This window comes from Notolabrus celidotus, chromosome 12, assembly GCF_009762535.1.
Source record: "Notolabrus celidotus isolate fNotCel1 chromosome 12, fNotCel1.pri, whole genome shotgun sequence".
Lineage (NCBI taxonomy): Eukaryota > Metazoa > Chordata > Actinopteri > Labriformes > Labridae > Notolabrus > Notolabrus celidotus.
Window position 1 is genome coordinate 21,235,769 of NC_048283.1, and position 21,191 is coordinate 21,256,959.

Genomic DNA, 21,191 nt, shown 5'->3' on the forward strand with positions numbered 1-21,191 from the left:
AGAGCACCATCAGCTGACACATTGATTAGAGACTGCAGAAAGTAACACTGTAGCAGCTGCTTTGTGTTAACTGGGAAACTTTGCGTAGTCAGGAGAACCTCTGATTTAGCAAGTTATTTAAAAAAAAAGGGTGAACTCACTTGAAAGAAACACTTAATTTGTGTGAGCTTTTTTCAACAGAAATACATCTAGTGCAGGAAGTGTGCAGCATGATATGAGTATACACTGCATTAACTCTGGTTTTAAAGGCTTGTAAGCAATGTACGCCTTTGTGTGCATTTTGTTCTAACTGTACTTTAAGCATTGAAACATTATTTCATGTTTTGAGGTGATGCATTTTTTACAAAACCATCCTTGCTCTCACTCCTTTATATTGACACTGGATCCAAATTCCTTGTTTCAATAGCACTTAAGGTGCTCAAAATTCAGGCCTTATTAGTCTAATGCATTGAGAGGTAATATGTGGGCTCATGTCGTCCTTACTTCCTCTCACCTTTAAAAATGCTTGTTTGCTTTTACAACTGGCTCTGCAGGCAGCCAGGGAGGGGCAGCACAGATGGATTTGGGCTTCATTATTTTTTCTGCCTTTGTAACAGCTCATTTAAAATCACAAGAGCCTGAAGCACAAGACAGACAGAATCTACTTAAGAAAGAGTCGACTTTAAGTTAAAAACTGTCTAATGAGGAGAAACTACATCTTTTGAAAATACTTTATCAGAGCTCATGAATGTTACATACGTTTGCCTGTTCCTGGACAGTATGTTGTTTTATGTACTATGCTTTTTAAGGTCTCACTTGAATAATGTGCAAAGAAGAGGCATCAGAACCCCTGTTGTTCTGAAGTATTCTCAGAATGCTGTTTTGCAGAGAGAAACTTTAGACTATGAGTGAAATTTTCCAGTCTCATCATTGCGTGTATAACATATCAGACTGTTCCCATGGACTAAGCTTGCTGTGAAATTGCTTAAGCTTGGTTTGAAAGGACCTGCACAAGTAATATATCACTCTCTCGCAGCTCACCTTATCTTGACTGTTCTAGTCCTGCCACAAGAAGCCCTGCTCGCTCACATCAAAGAAGTGTTTTGAAAACCTCTTAAGCTCCCTTTAAAGGGTTACAACGATCCCCTGAAAATAGAGAGCAAGGTTAAAGGACCGACTGTGGGAAAAGCAAGCTGGGCTAATGATTTAGGCAGTCCATTTAAAATGATGATGTCCAACTTTGGGATATCATTTGTAAATTTAAAGATTAAACAGAAGTTTTTGAAAGGTTTAGTAGAAATGAAGTGTGTCTTAATGTCTTCCCTCTTAATGAGATGAATGTTTGTATAAATAATCAGCAAATTGCTAAGAAGTCGGAGGTAAATGAACTTTATTAAAAAAAAACAGAAGTTTTTTCACACAAGGCAAAAAAAGAGAAAAAATGCAAACTGCTATGAACAGACCACAGGACCCCTGACCCCCCGCGGCCCCCCCACTGCCAGCAAAGAGGTTCTTGTTACAACCAAATCAAAGGCGCAAGACAACAAGACTCACATTGTTCTGATTGTGTTTACTTACACTAGAAACATTAAAGCCCAACAATCTGAATGTACATTATAAGACAGACAGTTTTGATTTTCACATGAATCCAAACACAGAACCTGATACTAGATTATTTTTTACATTTAGTTGACGGTACAAATGAAAACAGGAAAGTTTACTGCTATGCGATACATTTGATTGATCACTTTAAGACAGACTATACATGTCGCAATGGGCACTTTCTGGGGAAATCAGGCTTGAAAAAAAGGAAAAGGAGCAAGGTCCCATCCAGGGTTTTTTATTGAAGTAACATCAAACCTGCCAGTTGAGGTAAGCATGCCACCAGGGAAAACGAAGGAAGCGATTCCCTTCAGAAGGGACTCCCTTAACCATATCCCCACTCACTTTGTAATTCGCCTTGACAGTAAATCAATTCTCAAGCCTGGCCCCTTGGACTCCTCCAACCCTAGGTCCTCCTCTCTCAACATTCCTGCACACATGAATCACTCCGAGTCCTGGCTTCTAGAAGGCATTTCCTGCCCGGCCCTCTCTCTCTTTCTATCCGTCTGACTCCTCTGCTGAAAGCCGGGCTAGAACCCACCGAGCTTTGATTTGGACCCAGAGGGAGAGAGAGAGGAGAGCTCAGCTTAACACAGGGCCCAGGGATCTGGGACTGCTTCGAGAGAGAGAGAGAGATTCTGAGACTCGGGGTGTGTTGGGAGAAGCCTGCACACCAAGGCAGGGGTTTAGTGCTTTATCCTTCAAATTGCAATATGAGCAGCGGACCATGTTCCAATGGCAATATCACTCCTGGCGCAAAAAAAAAGTCTGCCCTGAGGGAGCGTCCTCTGTCAGGATTTAAGTATACATTCTCTCTAAGACGGATGTTCATTATTATTTCAGTTCTGACACCACTTAGCATGGAGTGTGTAGTGTTTTCAAGTCTTTTACACACTGTGAGGACTTTGTGGTAACTCTTAAAAGTGGGTTGAAGAGCATTTAAACATTTTATGGCAAAAAATGTACACAACAGGAACATCATTTTGCTCTTCAAAGCTGTACACCTGTTTGACCATCACTCTAGAAGTCATCTTTGATGCTTACTGGACATTATATGTACATACGACTTTCTGTCTTTTGAGAGGATCAGAGACAACCAAAGCAGCTCTAAAATAACGGTCTAAATTGTCTTCATATTATATACACAAAGAGGAAACATACATAATTTACAGAGATCACTACACAAACATCACAAACAGAGAGTCTTAGAGTAAAAACCGAGTTGTACGTTGCAACATGGAGTGTGTGTGTGTGTGTGTGTGTGTGTGTGTGTGTGTGTGTGTGTGTGTGTGTGTGTGTGTGTGTGTGTGTGTGTGTGTGTGTGTGTGTGTGTGTGTGTGTGTGTGTAAACTGCAGGGATGTAGATGCTTGTATAGACCTGTTTATCTGCGAATGTTGCGAGTGTGTGATCTCATCCTCCTCTTTCATATCATGGCTCTTATCACTAGTCTTCCTTTGACCTGGTGCAGATAGGTGTGCTGCTCAGATGCCAAGCTCTGATTGGTCAGGGCCTCATCCTCACTATCAAGCGGCTCCTCCTTGACCTTAATGACCCCGTAGTGGGCGTCTGGGAGCTCTGCGCTTGAGCCGCTGCTGCTGCTGCTGCTCAGCGTGTGCTTCCGGATGACTCCTCCAGGGGGCAGCCTGTCCTCCTGCATGCTCTCTATGTGCTCTCTGTCGTGCTGCTCCTCCAGCTCCTCCTCTGACTCCTGCAGGTGTGCATTGGGCTGACGTAACTGCTCGATGGATTTGGACAGCAGCTGTAAAACACATTGGCCCCACATTAATGATGATATCCAACAGTCAAGGAGCTAAAACAAATTTCTATCAGAAGAACAATGAAAAAGGAAAATCCATCTCATGTTTTTGAAACTTAAACAACAATGAAATATTAATAATATAAAAGGAAGGATTTGCATGACGTTTAGGAATAAATGCAGAGTCTGTGACCACTTGATCACACCAGTCTGGTAATTATTTGGCATTTCTAATCTATTTAGATTTCAAAAACATATAAACAAGCGCATAAACCCTCTATTTTTATTTTTTCAAACCAAATTTCTATTCTAATCAAGCCTCATATCAAGCTTATTACAGTGTTTGCAAAAAATATATAACCCTTTCTAAAAATATACTCAATCGATCCATATTAACTTAAATATTGTCCATCCTAACTGTCTCATTAGTAAATTCAATCAGCTCAGTAAAATTTAGGATCATAAAATTTAAACAAAAAGATCCAGATTGTTAATGATAAACAAATATGGCTAGACAGATCCCATGTCATTTTATGTTGATAAATCTAGTCTGACCTAGAGAACTGAGATTTGTATTTCTTGAACAGTTTATTAAATGCACTTCAAACTGCGAATGACCATCAGCTTAACCTAAAGAACTTGACCAAAAGCAAATATGAAAGTGATAAAGTTTCCCTCCAGAGGCTTTGTTTTACTCATTTTTTAGGAGGTTAAGGGTTAGTAGCAGATTAGCTAATGTTCCTCTCTTTTACAAGAGTTTACAAAATGTAATAATGGCTGCTGTTCTAGAAAAGTAGATTAGAGCCATCTACTTATTAAAGACAATTTCAAAACCGGAGTTCTATGAAAAGCCGTACGAGTTAATTGTTGAACATTTCTCAAGGAAAGGAGAGGCATGTGAGTTAAAAATCTGCCCAACAGATGAACTCTAGTCATCAGAAATATTCTCTAGCTTTACTTCATCATCAGACGTGCTGTAATGGTGCCAGGATTTGATCGCTCTGCCACAAGAGGGCACCAAGAGCAGGACTGACAAGCACGGATCCTAGCACGTAACCAGCCACATTAAGGTCCACAGAATTTAGGTCTTATATAAATATCCCTCCAACTATTAGAATTAGCCTCCTTAGCTTAGTATTAGTAAACACTGTTCATACCTCCTCCTAAAATCCCTAAGCTCTTGTAAATTTCCATGAGCTCCCCCTGCTGTCACAGGCACTAAAGGACGTTTAAAAACAACCGCAGACAAGCCTCTGCTAGGAAATTAATTAGGGCAATGTTTCGGAGATCCCTCTCAATAAACACTGAGGGCTCATCCCCGATTAGAGGCCATTTATAACCTCCACTTAAAGAGGCTTTACTCGCGATCTCATTGGCCCCAGTGATTAGAACAGGGCCTGTTCACATGTTTCTGGACAAGATGTTGCAATTATTCCAAAGCTCTTTTCAAATCAAATCAAATCAGCTTCACAGAGTCCTTTGCAATAATCAAATCTGATACTAAAACTTATTGTTGCTGCCCGGAGGTGATCCACGTTGGTTACTTCTAATGCAAAACTAAACTTTTGGTTACAGTTCAAGCTGGACATCCACACTGTACAACTCAATAAGTGCTAGTCGTGCTTTGTGCTCTTTATTACTTCTAGGTATGAGCTGCTCAATGGTTCCCATGGCTCTGTCAAGGCTCAGTGTTGGGACACATCAGTATGTGAGCTCACACAATGCTGCCTTTCACAGGGTCTGCCACCTCACACACGTCCCTCAGCAGAATAATTACACTCTGTGTATGGAGAGGTCACTTCGGCCAACTAACAGAAACATAAATATTGCCACAGAGGAACAAAATGTATTCGGGGCACTTTTTTCCTTCATTTGAACGTAGCTGAATTGAATTTCACAGAGTTTGCATGTGAGCAGCACAGATGCCTTAAGCTATGATAACAGAATTAGTGCAGGGGAAGCATTTCTTCCCCATTTGAAGTCAGGCAGAAGTCCTTTGCTCTGCAGAAATAACATCAGGATTCCAGGGAAGAACAGACAACAGCCCGGGTCTGTAAACCTGAGCTACCGCAGATGCTTTTACAAAAGGCTAAAAATAGACCAGCATTTGTGTGCTTAAAATGATTAAATCAGACTCCCTGCAGTAAAATAAGTCCTCACGAGACCTAAGAGGAATAGAGGAGGTTGCGAAACAGAATCTAAAAGTCAAAATCCTCTTCTGTGATTTGAGTATTACTAAAAAAACACAATACCTTATTTATGTGGATCTGCTGCTGGTATTGTTTCTGTTTCTCCAGGAAGTGCTGGTGTTGCTGCTGGATGACAAGCTGAGCCAGTGTGTTCTGTGGCAGGGGAGCGGACTGAGTCCTGTTCAAGGGCCGGTGTTTTGGTAGTTTAGGGCGACTGCTGGAGGGGCGATCTTTCATGGCTAAAGGGGACTGAGGGTGGGAGGACATGGAGCCCTGGCCTGAAGAAAAAAGAAAACAGAGCAAGCTTTTAGTCTTTTATGAGGTCATGGTGATAACCACTCAGTTTATGGAACACTTGTATGCTGATTGCGACATTGGTGTAATGTAAGGCTGACTCACCAGAGGAAAGGATCTTCTGCTGCCTCATCTGCTCTTTCTGGAGGAGGTGTTGGAGCAGGGCCTGGTGACTGGGGCTCACTTTGGACTCAAGGCCTGTTTGAAGGGGCACGGGGCCAAGCAGGTGGCCAGGAAGCCCATGTCTGATTTCTGTGGATCTGTCCTTCAACCCCATGGCAGCCTAAAAGCAGAGACAGTAATATAGAAGCAATGGTTATTCTTCAGGTCACATTTAACATACTTGCACCAAGGTTGGCAATGATTTGATTGTAGGAAATATAAAACAGCATTTTAATGTGAAGATATCTATGTTCTTAATGGAAGGGGTTTAGAATTCACCAATCAGCGAGGTTTGAAGTTAGTGCAGCTGATGAACTGACCTCTGAGGAATGTGCCAGAGAGCTAAAATGTGATTTATCATGTGCTGTGTTATCAGAAGTTGCACTTGAGTGGACTTGGCCTTTTTTGAAAGTTGTGATAAATGAGGTAATAGAGAAAGATAAGAGCTTGCCTGACACAAGACACTGCAGAACAATATTTATCTAAGGGCGATAAAATCATTTGGGGCTGCAGGTCAGTGACCTGTGGTCTCACAGAGATCCCAGACAGCCACTGATAGCAGGTTTCTTACTCACAAACTGGGTAGTAAAACTTGTCACCACTAAACCCTGAAACTGGTATATCAAACAAGAATTTACTTCAGCTAAAAAATACAGTTTATGTCAGAATAACTGAAAAATTTAAATGAAATTGTACTCACGCTAATGGGTGAAGATGCAGTGGAAAGCCCGAAGGAGATGTTAGGTAAAGATGGTGACGTGTATAAGCTCAGCATGGACACAGAACCCTCAGGTCGGAATAATCTCGGCTGTGAAGGCCATCTCTACATCAAAAACAGGACACAGTAAACACAGAGAGATTTAGTGGGAGGTGACAGATTTAGAAATCCCAGCACGGACAATTTCAAAAGGCAACATGAGCAGTGGCATAAATGTCAGTGCTCCATAACATATCGCAGCCCTCCCCCTGCAAACGGAAAGGTATGCATTTTTATGATCAACAGTATAAAGGAGTGACGCAGCAAAAGTTTCCTGGAGATTCACAGAATGGCACCAGTGAGGAGGATACGTTATTACAGAACATTTCAAACCTATAAATCTACCACTCCACCCTCAGATCTTCAGTTGCTAACCGGCCTGCTGCCTGTTCTTCCTCCCCGGTCCCCACCCTCAGGCCACTCTCTCGGAGAACATCAGCACTGGGGCATACTTCCTGTACCCTGCAGAGCAGCAGACCAGCATGTGGTTTTGGAACAGCCATGTTTATCCTTCCAACCCCTACCAGTACTCAGTGACCTGTATGTGGATATCCGGCCCATATTTGACCCAAGGGACCCGTTCCCTCTGAAAAAGGATACCTAATGTAACGGTGCACAAACATGCCTTGCTTTTGCAACAGGCATGAGGTCTACAGTTAGCCCTGCTGTCCACCAATGACTTTCATGAGAGCCACAGCTTGGCTCGATACAATAGCAATCCTGTGTGTTTATGTTGTTAGCATGTGGATGTCTTTGGCTACCAGCGCCTGGGATATCAATTAAACCGAGCCCCAACCTTTCAGCCAACTGTCAGGGCGTCTCTCCTCTCTCTATGTCGCTGGAGGTCCCAGGGAGAGTAAACAGCCACAGTTAAGGAAAACACAGCTGTTCTGTTAAGATTGTTCAGAGATGTGTCATATCTGCCACCCTCTATAATGGTCTGCTTTGTGCGCTGGGTCCAAGGGGAGCTCAGGTCAGTAACTCAGCCATGAATCTATTTGGAAATGCCTCAGAACATTTCAGTACAGGCATGCTGCCAAGCCAATGACAGAAATACAATGACAAGCCAACAGCAACCTTGCAGCCAAACTAAAGATGTTTCTTTTTTTCTGGAAAAACATAAAACTGATTGTATGCCACATCTGGGAGAAATGTCCAGTAGAAAGATGTGCAGCACTTAATTTGAACATTGGCTGTTTTATTCACTTACTTAGAGAACGTTTTTGACCACTTTGCTTTTATTTCATATTAAAAGCTAATGAGAGACAGAACACATGAGGGGTAGACATGCAGCAAAGAGCCCAGGTTCATCATACGCTCTGTGAACTACAAGGTGAGCTATAGTGGTTCAAGTCTGTTCATTTTCCTGCTTAATGTGTCTTTACACAGATAAACTTTGAGTGATCAGACCTGGGTCAAGCTGCGCCTCTTTAATGTCAGTTTGGGGAGTCGTTTGCACTTGAGCGCAACAGACACAAGACAACTGGCTGTTTTTATAGCTGTGAGCGGAAGGACAGACAGGAATTAAGTGCCCTAACGTAAAATTATACTCTAAACACTCATACAAATTACAGGAGGAAAAACAACTCCAGCATGACTTTTTCAACATTTTTTGGGCAAATCAACGGCAGTGCAGATTATTTATAAACATACCTCAGTTTTTGTGGTAGTAGGAAGAGAGGAGGGTCCGTTTTCAGCCCCCAAAGCACTGGAGGCCCCTATGGGAGAGCTGGGGCCAGAGCCGGGGGCGCTGTTAGTGGGCGTCGAGTCTACGAAAAACATCAAGGAGTTAAGATGCTGTATGCCTGCTCATGCTCTACACACAACACACACATAGAGCTTTGGCATAACAGCTGCAGCCTCACAACAGTTTAATGTGTACGGTCACGGCTTCCTGATTACAATGGACTCTCTAAGCTCACAGAATAGCTTATTATTATGCAGCTGTGAATTAATGACACATCAAGATACGGGCTTATGATGTTTAAATCTGAAATATCAGTCAAGAAGATGAGGGGAATTTACCACACATGTTGTAACAGCGGAAAAAACAAGATACATGTAGTAATATTTCTTACCCATTAGCTCCAGGGCCCTCTTCTTGTAAGGAGTCATTATGTTTCCATCTTTTCTCTTTAACATCGGGCTACTCCTCCGCTCTGCCACCTTCTGCTTCAGCCTGGATCGTACCTTCAGGTTTGGCTCGGAAGCTAAAAAAGAGGACATTTTTTCTGTCAATATCAATTCACACTATATGGACATCAAAGAAGCTTGATCAAAGGGAGCTGAGTTTATGGAGTGTGCTTTAATACAGCCTGAGTGTAATGAACAAGCCAAAGAATATAATATCATAAAATAAGAGGAAACAGAAAGAGAAATAAAAAAAAAACAAATCAGTACAAAAAAAGAAGAGGTTGTCACACCATGTAACAATTCCATTTTCAGTGAAATTCAGTGCAGCTTTCAGATAAATGAAATGAGTAAGGATTGGGCCCATTTCCACCTCATCTGGACTAAATTAGGTTGAGCAACACACAGGCTCTAAGTGAAATAGTCCGCTACCTGCCGCCCTGGTGACCACAGTCTGATACAGTAGCAACAGTTAAACTAACACAAAAACATGGCAGATGTTTCAGGCTCTCCCCACGCCCCCTACTCCTAATGCAAAACAGAGATACCCCAATACACACTCCGGACGCACGCCACAGTCACACACACACACTTACACACACACACTTAAACACAGCTTGGCCCTGGACTGATCCAGACCTACAAATCCAATACATCAGTGTTGATGGAAATGCCGACCTAATATTTTCACAATAGAGGTACTGCTTTGAAACCTTTTGACTGGCATTATTTATGGATTTAGGAGTCTTTGTCAACAATTGGCATTTTGTTCCCCAGTAGATTATCTCATCATTTTGAAACCTTTATTTAGTACAGGTAGATTTACTCAGCATGGCCCCTCTCTTCCAGGAATACGCTAATCCACCCTAACTCTGTTACACACAGCTGATTATAGCCATCCCTGAGGTACCAAAACAAAGCCAGGATTGAAGATATTGAATTTAAAGTTTAAACAAGAGGAAGTACATTTTGCCCGAGTATATTTGGCTACATATTTGTTTCTAAAGGACCAACATAAAAGTATGAATAGGCATGACCAGGAACTTATGAAATTCTATTTAAGAAACACAGCAGAGTTAAGACGATGTCAAACCCAAAGGTTTATTACTTTCTCCTTAATACAGTGAGAACATGTAAAAACTGAAAATGCACTTTAGGTTGTGAATTCTCAAAAAACACCAACAGATTAGATTTAAGACTGAAGAATGAATGAGTCTTGCACAAGGAAAGCACCTTTTAAAATGAATTAACTGAAAAGAAATGTAAAAAATAATTGAGGGCATGACCTCAGAGTCCTTAACGGTGATTAAAAGAAAAGCCATGCCAACCCCTGATATAATAAAAAGATGCCATAACTGCTTAAAAATCTGCAAATAAATCTAAAAGTCTGAAAATGTGTGTTACAGTGTGGATTGATTATATAATTCAAAGGATGGGAAATAAATTGGAGGTGGAATCCAGAAGGATTAAAAATAGTAGGAACCATTCATCTAAATGTTTTTGTCTCGTCACACTGACAGTGACTCAGTGGGTCAGCAGGTCTCAGGTAGACTCCCCATCAACCCTTCAGACATGAAATCCCACAGTAAGCAGTACACAGTTAAGCAAACAAGCAGAGCTGATAAGCAGGTCTTTTGACTGAAAGCCATGCAGAGCACAAAGCTGCATTGAAGTTATGTAAACTGTTACACAATAGCCAACCTGCTTCAATTATTTAGTTCGGATCAATAATTAAATAGGTCTTTTGCAGTGTGTACAACATACAGCTATACATGATGAAGTGGGGCTATGACGTGGGAGCACTGCAGGGAGGAGGAGGAGGGGGAGGAGGAAGAGGGGGAGTGCTGAAGGGGGCACAGCTAGGAGAGTGGGCCAGATGCTGCTATTTCTGGCTTTTGTCAAAAGCAGCAAAACCCTTTTTCCCTAATACGTGGCACAGACCTCTAATCCTGTGGGTGTGAGGTAGAATGAAAGAGAGCGAGGGAGGAAGAAAGGAGGCAGGAGAGATAAGTGAAGAGAAAACGCTGTTGGGAGTCGTTATGAATCTGCTTCACGCCCTGCTGCCTTGATTGCTTTCTATTTTTACACACTGCTGCCACCAAGCTACGCATCCCAATTGGTCGCCACGGGAACGCCAGACAGCAGCACGGGAACAAACACTTTCTCGCTGGTCTCCATGGAACAAAATGCCCTGGTGCACGGTGCAACAGGAGGCAATGATGGCAGAGGGAGAGTGTATACACTGAACACCTGGGTCACTTAAAGAAAGCATGCAGTAATGGGTGTAATAAACATGAATCAGTCACCTTACATTACATTTGAAAGTGAACACGTTGTACTATCTCCAGTGAGTGCCAGTGCCCATTAAAACCTGGACCTGGACAGATGGCTGTGTGGAAAGCTGAGGTGTCTGTTCTGTACTCAAGGGGGCCTGCTTTGCATTTTCCTAACACTCTTGTTTAGACTGATGGTGAAACAGAGATGAATACTCACTGGTTGCTTTTCCTTTGAATACACACTTCTTTAAAGCGGTGTCAGATTTGAGTTCCTTGAGAGTTTAGTTATTTAATTCAATAAAACTAGCAAGCTCACTTCTTTCATTCATATTTCTTATTTATGAGAACAGACAGTGTGCTTCAGATAAGGACTGAACCCACACTTGCTCTACCTTTAGTTTTATCTTTGTAGGATTTTTTTTTGAAAATCTTTCCTGCACCTGCTGAATGCACCCATTTGGTAACTGGGTCAAGACCAGAGAGGTTGTTGCACTTCTTACTGCTAAGCTGCGACTATTCTTGCCACAGACTATCGCGTGCTCTCAGTCCACTCTATTCTCGTCCCTGGAAGTGAAACAAAGAGGATGTATACCAAGTAAACAAGTTAATCACGTGAAATTCTTTTAACTACTCAGTAAAATAAAAAACAAGCATAGTACAGCTACTTTGGATTCAAGGATGTTATAACCATTTGGTAGAAATCAAGGCACAGATTATTTCTTTTGTGAGATATATGACTATGGGTTATCTCTGCATAGAACTGGTGTTCTTATTTTGTATTGTTTATAATTGATTTAAGTAAATTTCTATTGGATTCAAAATGTTTTGGTCTTCCGTAAAAACATAACTGTGTTTTAATTACTACGTTTTAAAATAGATTTATTGTCTACCTAGAATATCATTCACCCTATCATGAACTGAAACCTCAACCTGAGAAAGATGTCTCTCTGCCCTCTGGCCAGATGAAGCAGTGGGGAGTCTTACGCAGAGCATTTGAGTCATCTCCACTTTGTTTTGAGAGAGCTATCTTTGCTTAAACAAACAGTCTTGTCAGGGTTCATCCAGCGAGGGTCCGCCTTAACTCTGCAACACCTGCCAATCAGCTATTAGTGACAGCCAGTGGCTCGAGGAACAACACTACCTTTGTGTGTCCCCCTCGGGTGCTAAGCTCTCAGAGGACTTTAATGAAGACAGACAGGAAGTGGGGGAGGAAGACCTTAGCAGGAAATGACCACATATAGATTCAGGAATCCAGAGAGCAAGACATAGTTTCATAAGTGTAGGAGAGTCAGACGCAGAGATGGGCCGATGATTTAACTCTGAATTCAATGTTGAATTAAAATGTATGAGCAGCTTGGTTTGAAATTGTATCCATCACAGTATTTATTCAAACCTGGCTTTTGTGTTCCCAGAAAAAAATAAACAATGCTACCATGCTGAAGGTTCTCTGTTATTTGAGAAAAGTGTTATTACACTTGTGAGGTACCTCTTTACCTAATGGATCCAAAGGCATGACCCCAGGATGTAAATGTTTATCCACAGGAGGCTATTTTCTGTTCTAAGACAATATAATTCAAAGAGATTACTACAAATAAAAACTCCCAGAGCTTTCATTTACCTTTCTAATATTTATCCTTTCCATGCAGAGACTTTATTTTACAAGAAAACATTCCTTTGCTTGATCTGTAAATTGTGTATACATGCAAAATGACAGGCCAGCAGTTAAAAACTCAACAAGTATAATTGCTTTCCAGTGTAATTAAAAGAGACACAGAGGGGAAAAGAACATAATGTAATTTGGTGACCTCATTGCCAAATTATGAAGTCTTAAGCTTGGCCAGCACTTGTGCTCGTGCAAAGCGAGGAGCAGGAATTATTCTTATTTACACAGCCATCCCCAAAGGGGTCACCAAACTTTAAACCAACAAACCTGAGCTGCTTTTCGGTGGGAACCTGTCTCTATAGTCAAAGCAGTTTTTCAAGCAAATAACTCAGGAGTAATTAATCTGCTTTAATTCTTCCATTTGCCACTAAGCAGTTCAAAGTAGGCTAGAGCTCGGCTTATTATAGGGGTAACATAGGGGCAAATGTAGTCCCTTTTGAAAAAGGGTCAGAGAATTTCAGTACAAATGACACAAATTAGAATGAAAACTTTTGAAAACTGTGTTGTCGCCTGTTTCCAGCTGCTGTGTTTAAGTATAATCCAAAAAGGAGGTTTTTGGTTCTTTTCTGGCATGTTGCTGCTTAGAAATGTTTTGTATGGAGCCCTGGAGGGATGGAGGTGTGGGGAGGTGGGGGCTGTGTGTCATAATGAGCCTTACTGATGTTATTAGCAGGTCATCAGCAACCTCAGGACATACTTGATGGGTATACTGACCTTTTGACTGAAAAGGGTCAAAAAGACATACTCTGTATTTATAACCCAAAGAAGAAAATGAAAAAAAAAAACTAATAACACAAGGCAACATTTGACCACTGTGTGTGTGTGTGTGTGTGTGTGCGTGCGCGCGTGCGTGTGTGTGTGTGTTTGTGTGTGTTCAAATAAGCATACCTGTCTTTCTCAAGGGGAAGTCGTCCTTGCTCTCTAAGGGTGATGGCAGAGTATACTGGCAGGTGGGGGATGTGCCGCCCAGAGGTGGAGAGCTTTGGTCCAGTGATGTGTGGTGAGAGGACCTGATCACACAAAAATAATTCATATTTAAGAGGGAGAAATTTGGAAAATTGAAATAGTGTCTCTGAGTTATTAAAACGGCATCTGTATTTGTATCACATTCTCACAGTGGAGAAAACAACAGGAGATACTTACGTGTACCAGAGTTTTGGGTGGTGGAGGAAAGAATGATTAACTCCATTGCTGGTAGGGTCCTTTGCTGATTTGCTCAATAGAAACTCTTGAAGTTTCTGCTTCACCTCTGTACTGGCCACCGCACCTGTGAGACCTATAGACCGAAAACAAAGGGCTTGAGGTTACCCTAGGGTGAATTATGATGAAATAAATTACATTATAACCTTACTGTAACTTGTTGATCTTAAAGTTCAAGTTTTTTCCATCAGAACTCTCAGATTTAGCAAACTATCTCTCACTGCAGCAACAACTCATGCAGGCACATCTCCCCCTAGTGGTCTGAGTGCACTATATTCGTTTCAAGCTGCTAAACAGATACTGCAGAGAGATGTTCTTTCCCTTCGGAGGGTTACAGTTACAGGGCACAAGTTCAAATTACCTGACCCGACAAAACTCATAAATCCTCTCTATTATTAGCCATAAGGTAAAAACTGAAATGAAACACTATATCTGAAGCTATTTTCATCATGCTATTGAAAGATATTTTCTCCTTAATTCTGAGCTTAAATGTCACTGGCAAATCCTCTGTCATCAGCTGAATATTAGTGATAATACAGTGTCATCATCATTAGCAGTAAACTGTTGGATGTTTTGCTCTGATGACTGAAGTCATTTTCAACCTTTTTCCAGTTACCTTCACCTGAGTTATATCCAACATGCAGTAACTGTGTCTGCATTTGTTCGATACTTGAATTCAAAAGAATTAATTGTGTTTACAAAGATTACATGTTGTTACACGGTGAGAAAAATATGCTATACGTTACTTTTACAATTACAGCTATGTTGCAGATTAACATATGACTCATGCAATTAGTCCTTGATAAGTAATAGTAGGTGGTCTTTAAGCTCCGTTTTGTCAACGACTAATAAATATTACACAGATATTAAATGTCCTGTAATTATGGGTATGTATTGATTAGACTCCAGACAGAGATTTACCATGTAGCCAAGGAAGTCTTAAATACAGCATTTGAAACAACATTTTAACAGAATAAAATACCCATTTTAAGGCCAAGTAATGGCGAAAATGCCATCAAGGTTATACTATAACAGACCTCTACTGAGAGGACTGTCATATCATGATGAAAAATTTGAAGAAAACATATGCTTTCTTGATAAGTGGGGGATTCGGCTACTATAAAGCATTTCTATCCAGCTCTCATATGCCAATTTTGAGCCCCTGTATATGGTAATACATAAAAACAAGGAATGCAAAGAGCGTGGGTTACAGTTTGTGGCAACATACTAGCTTCTGCCTGCGGCCCTTAGAATACAAATCTTGCCCCTGATGCTAAGAAGATGGCTATGATGGCGGTGTCGTGGTCTTACTCTCACGGGAGCGCTCCTTGCCCCGCAGGATCAGGCTGGAAACATGCTGCTCTCGCCGATGCCTCTCCTGCTCCTTCTCCTGCTGGTTCTGCTGCTGCTGCTGTTCCAGACGGCGCTCCTTCTCCGCGAGTTCCTGCTGATGTTTCATGGCCTGGAGCTCCTGCTGGAGCTGAGAAACACAAAGGCCCCAAGTCAATATGGAGAGAGCACACTGATAAATAGAATCTTGGAGCAGCAGTGGCTTGTGTGAACTTTTGCTGTTTCTATTCTGCTGCTACAGACTACTCTTTATATGTCTTTAAAACACAACCTCATGCTGTTCTGTAAAGTATTGCTCAACAACCGGCCTTGCCTTGCTGAGTTGTCTCTTCTTTCCTGCATTCTGTTATGGTATAACTGATCTGCAGTGTGCCAAGCTATACTGTGGTGCTGTGCTGGGCCACTGGGTACACTGCTGTACTATCCTCCATACAAATGTTCAGTGCAATAATGACCTTGAGGTGCTCCTGGAGCTGAGCCTGGTGCTGACGGGTCAACTTCTCATGCTGCTTCTGGAACTCGCTGATTAGTAGCTGCTTCTGGATCTGCTGCTGCTTCTGAATGAGGAGCAGCTCCTGCTGCAGCTGCCTCTCCCACAGTCCCGGGTCCGAGCCTGGCCCTAGCATCCTCAGGTCTGTGCGCAGGTCCAACGGAGACACGGGCTCCACAGTCGATGGCACGTCCGGCTTTATGTCCACTGTGAGAGGAACAGGCAGAGAGAAACAAAAATATAGATTTACCGGTCCCTTCTTTGCAACCTTACAGTTCAAATCATGAAATAAGAAGTGGATGTGTATGGTGCAGTAAATCTCTGTAAATTGTGCTGCAGAACAAAACATTGAGTTCAGAGTTAGAGGAAAGTAAAAATAAAGATTCTTTAGGAGAAGCATGGAGGGTTAAAAAGGTTAAAAAGGAATGAGGAGAGAGAAAAAACAAGAGAAATGAGGAGCACAGCTTTTCTCTTGTGATCTTCAGAACCCTACAATCATAACAGTTTCTATAAACAAACATGGGATCACATCCGTCAGTTGGAGTCTACTGGGAGCAGCTGTACAACAAACCCAATGGACATTTGGCACGAAATGTTGAAGTGGTCATTTAGAGTATTTACAAAAAATCCCATCTTCCCACTGTTTGAAAAATAAATAAAAGATGTCCCTCGCCCTGTCCCTATCAGGAAATCATGCAGATATCTCATTTTTACATCAAAGATTTAGAGCCCGTTAGTGTGAGTCCAGGAGACGTTGTGTATTTTAGACTTTTTGTTCCTGTGATCTTTCCATCTCCGTTCTGTAGGGCAGATGCTGCGATGCATGCACTGGTAAGAGCTGCCTTTGACAACTTCCTCCATTATAAGTAATTGTCAGATACAAAGTGAGAGGGCATCCCTTTGGTCTCCCAGCTCTATATATAGGTTGTTCCACAGAGAAAATCGATTGCTGGTTCAGAACATAGGAGACAGGGCTACTTCATCTCTCTATTCCTAGGAGGATGATTAGTGACTGCACAATATCTTTCATTACCTTTGTTACATTTATGTTCTACTACTGTATCCATCTGGATCTGTGCTACAATGAGAGCTTTTTCAGCAACAGAATGAAATCTTAAAGCTGATTTCATACATTTAATAATACGATATTAAGGCTTTTATTTGATCTGTGATTGAAGCAAAATGGAAATCTTGGTAAAATGACTTGGTATTAATGCTGATCATGATGTGACATTCAAAGAAGGGTACACATCGCCCAGACTGTATTATGTCTGTTCCATTTTGAGACCAGAGAAATATTCAAAGCTACTTAAAATTCCAGTGGCTGGAGGGAGATTTATTGGGTGCATTCATTGCTGTAATCTTCTCAAGGGTCACATTTGAGGGAACAAACACAAGCAGTGTTACTACACCACCTGCTCTCTGGAAGCAAGAGAGAGAGCTAACAAATTACAGTTTATATGCCAACATAAATAATCTTCAGTTGGTCCTGTCACATATTTCTCCTCTTAAACTGAAGTGCCAATAAAAAGGGGTTTAAACCTGCACCGTCAGGATACAGTAGTCATCAATTAGGCAGCAGTGCCCTCCTGTTCGCTGAAGCTGTGAGGCTCTCTGTCGCCCATTTGTTTTTTCATGAAGCCTGTTTTTCATTGCCACCATCCATGTGTATGCGGCGGTGGTGATTATAAATAGAAACATAAAAGCAAGTGGCGCAATCCTGGTCTGTGACAACCCCCACACCCTAGTATCCACCACCCTAACTTGCCGCTGCCATGGCAACGCTGGCGACGTAATTATGTCTCCCCATCCTGCAGATATCGAGTCTCACTGCATGTCGTCTCCTGCCTACAGTGGCAATGTGACATGTTGACTATTATATCAGCCTCTCGGCTCTTATATAAGGGAAGGAGTCCCCAGCAGAGAGAGGCAGAGAGGAAGCATTACAAAAGCCCTGTAACACACACACACACACACACACACACACACACACACACACACACACACACACACACACAGAGAGAGACATTGTAGATATTCAACTGATAGAAGATAACTTGTCTTTAAAAATGTTCAAAGACAGAAGACAGTGAGAGGGGACTCCCGTGCGGTAATTTTTTATCTTCCTGTGATCTAAAAACAGCTCCATCAAATGACGGAGGAGGGCAGCGGCTCGGCAGGCAAAGAGAACAGGCACCTGTAGCACAGACCCTTCTTTTCTGACAGAGAATATTCATCTTAACTTGTATCTATATGACAAAGGACTCTTAGGTAGCATGCGGGCAGCTGTGAACCTGTGAACCATAGAAAGGCTCACAGAGTCAGACAGCCATAGTGCTACTTTTTGCCTAATGGACCTAAATATAGCAAGAAAAAAACACCTGCTGCCTGGGAGAATTCACCACTGAGATATCTAATTAATCTCATATTTCATTCTGTACCCTCACTGTGACTGGCATTAAGGATCTCTACTTTGATCTGCACATCAAGCTGAGCCTCCATCAGAAAATATCAGACAGTGCTTTAAACGGATGCGGAGGGGGAGGAGTGGTGTGAAAGCTTAAGCCACCTTTGATAACCGAGGCTGCATGAAATAACCCTTGAGGAAACCACGACAGCCTCGTGTGCCCGTTCTTTTCTTGTCCACTGTGTCGGCAAGAATAACCCGAGATTGGATGACAATGTTGAGGGAAGATAATAAGGCCCTAAAGGCAGCAAGGCATTGTTTGTGCTGAAGCCTTAACTTTCTGTATTCCTGTTGCTTGACATTATTCTATGAGCTGATTGTTAAAGATACAATGTCCAATACTGCCCCTGTTTAGGTACTTTACTCAACCACTGAATATATTAGCTCAAAATATCTTCAACCACACATTTACTGTTAATTTATTTTTGACAAAGGCGCTCAAGCTGTATGAAACTAAATTCTTCAGTTTCTGTTTTACAAGAATAGTTGTTAGGCAGAGGAGAATACGGAACCACCAGTAACCAGGGCTAAATATAAAAGCTTTTCTGAGCAGGGTCTTAATATAGGCGATGTGCGAAAGACTGTCACAGTTGTGAGGCGGCCGGCTCAATTTAACACGGGCAAGAATAAAAGGACGGGGTTGCATTTATGTAACTTTCAGGCCTCTTGAAATGATCACTGTCAAACGAGTGAGATTCTAGTTCAGTGGTCCTATAGCGCCATTACGACCCTTGATATGAATCCTTTTGTCCTGGTGACAGTGAGGCGCCTCCTGATTGGTGGAAAGTTCACAGAAGTGTCTCCAGGCGCTGGTAAACAAGAGATTTATGAATGACAGGTCCCAAATTTGTTTTTAGCACAAGAGAGCGACAAGCACCCTGTCCCATGCCCAAATTCCTCCCTGTGGAGGGCCTGCCAAGGGGGATAGGGTGACTCATGGCCTGTGACCACGCTCCCACTGCAGCGTCGCACCGCCAGTGTCCCCAAAGTGTTTATTTCTATAACTGATCTGCCTCTCATTAGCCTCGGTGGCGGTTGGAGTGACAATCACAGCCTTAATTTGAGATGTTGGATAGCTGTCTTTTTTTTGCTCCAAGCCACATTAGCAGGCTTCCCACCCCGGAGAGAGAGCAGACACACATCACGAGTGACATTACTACGACATGAGAAGAGTCTGAGATACATAGATTCACACAGGAGAAACTTGATCACGATGAGTCTTCATGAAGGCTTATGTTGCACCTAAAACTACCGCTTTTAAAGTGTGACTTGACATTTCAGTGTAATCTTTTCATTTCAAGCCAGCGCAAAAACTGACAACTAACTTGAGAAAGTTGTTATCATCATTGTAAACATTTCCCACTGAATATAAATGCTGCATCTATTTTCAGAACTTAACAAGTAAGTTTGCAACCTTTTTCTAACGCTGATCATGATAAGATTATATCACAGAAGAAAAACAACTGCTGCTAAAACACACCAACACATCGTTTTAGTGTTGATAGGAGTGTTTATAATTTATCAACACTTACCTATCAGCACTCCAACAGTCTCACTTGTTATGAAAGGGACCCTATGGAGTTAAGCACAACTCGCAAAACAAGTAGTGGACCATCCATGAGGTCTAACAAACAAGCCAGACACTTTTATTTCCTTAATAAAATAAATATTCATATCCTTACATCTGTGTTCACTAAACAGCTACCTGTTGATGTTTGTAACTGTGTGACACTGGTGGCTAACCACGTAACATTGCAGAAGGCATTTGCTTATCAAAGGGAACAGCACACACACACAAACCTGAGGCCAGAAACTCAGAAGGTAATTTTAAATAATTCATAATATTCAGACAGTTTACTTGGTAGAGTTGTTTCTTAGTTAATCAAGAAACAATTCTAAATTTGTGACAATTCTTATATATTGATGTTAATTCTAATGCAAATACTGCTTCAGTTTTGCAACAGGTACATTCTCAAAGAAATAAATTCAAATCCTAAATCAGAGCACAGCATTGTCTCTAAACTCAGTAATAACCTGATTAATCTCTAATCTTCTGCTGCAAACAGACGGCTTAAAATGTATTTAATTAAAGTGATATATAATCTACATTTTGTTATAGTCTAAGCTTTTTAAAGATTTTCCAACAAACTCCCATACATGACTACCTGAGCTGACTGTTACAGTACAAAATTACCTGTTGTTGCATTTGTTTCCCAAGTGTGTACAAAGGATCAGTGTTAAGATCATCTGACACATGTGATCATGGATCATAATCTTTAAACATTCTGCGTTATCAATTACAATTCTGGTTCTGACAACGCACACTTTGTGCTCACCCTTGAACTATGTTGTATGTTACATCCACTTGGTGTGCACTGGGGATGGTTGTTGATCTAAATTCCTTGTCTCACGGTATAAATAGAAGCAAAGATACAGAAGATGTTTGAGGGCAAAAATAAGCTGATGCTTGGGACTGCAATGTGGTGCTGGATCTCTCATTAAGTGCCTTGTTATTTTGAGCAGCTGCCATGTCTAAAGCAAGAAACAGGTCTTTATTTTTAAGACTCAGGCTCGTCCCTGTAGCTGAGCCAGAGCTGCGGCTTGCAGACTATCTGCTAACAAAGACAGCTGAGCTGAACCACCACAAGGCTTTCACTGAGGGGAGCCAGGAGTTTGGCCGTCTCCTGTTAGCCCATCATGTCCGACCATCGAACAACAACAAATAAATTGACACACAATCTCCATCTGCAAGGCAAAGGAGAACATTCAGTATGTCCAAAAAGTCCTGAAATTGTTTTTTTAATCATCAAAAAAAAAGCATCTAATGACAACGCTGGCACGGGATTCTACAATCAATACAACTCCTGTAAATAAA

The 21,191-nt window shown here is 41.7% G+C and overlaps 1 protein-coding gene across 6 annotated transcripts in view; it reads right to left on the reverse strand.

The window, feature by feature from the left end:
- Positions 1 to 1,352: 1,352 nt before the first annotated feature.
- The window catches only part of hdac9b (histone deacetylase 9b), a 35,184-nt gene continuing 15,345 nt past the window's right edge, over positions 1,353 to 21,191 (reverse strand). For all 6 annotated transcript variants that reach the window (XM_034696994.1, XM_034696992.1, XM_034696991.1 and 3 more), the window contains 10 exons: positions 15,815 to 16,056; positions 15,321 to 15,489; positions 13,953 to 14,085; positions 13,698 to 13,819; positions 8,819 to 8,950; positions 8,394 to 8,509; positions 6,684 to 6,806; positions 5,927 to 6,104; positions 5,591 to 5,805; positions 1,353 to 3,341 (listed from right to left, as the gene is read on the reverse strand). In XM_034696994.1, coding sequence (XP_034552885.1) covers positions 3,006 to 3,341; positions 5,591 to 5,805; positions 5,927 to 6,104; positions 6,684 to 6,806; positions 8,394 to 8,509; positions 8,819 to 8,950; positions 13,698 to 13,819; positions 13,953 to 14,085; positions 15,321 to 15,489; positions 15,815 to 15,985 — 1,695 coding nt within the window. In that variant the 5' untranslated portion in view covers positions 15,986 to 16,056 and the 3' untranslated portion in view covers positions 1,353 to 3,005. The remainder of the gene's footprint in view (positions 3,342 to 5,590; positions 5,806 to 5,926; positions 6,105 to 6,683; positions 6,807 to 8,393; positions 8,510 to 8,818; positions 8,951 to 13,697; positions 13,820 to 13,952; positions 14,086 to 15,320; positions 15,490 to 15,814; positions 16,057 to 21,191) is intronic.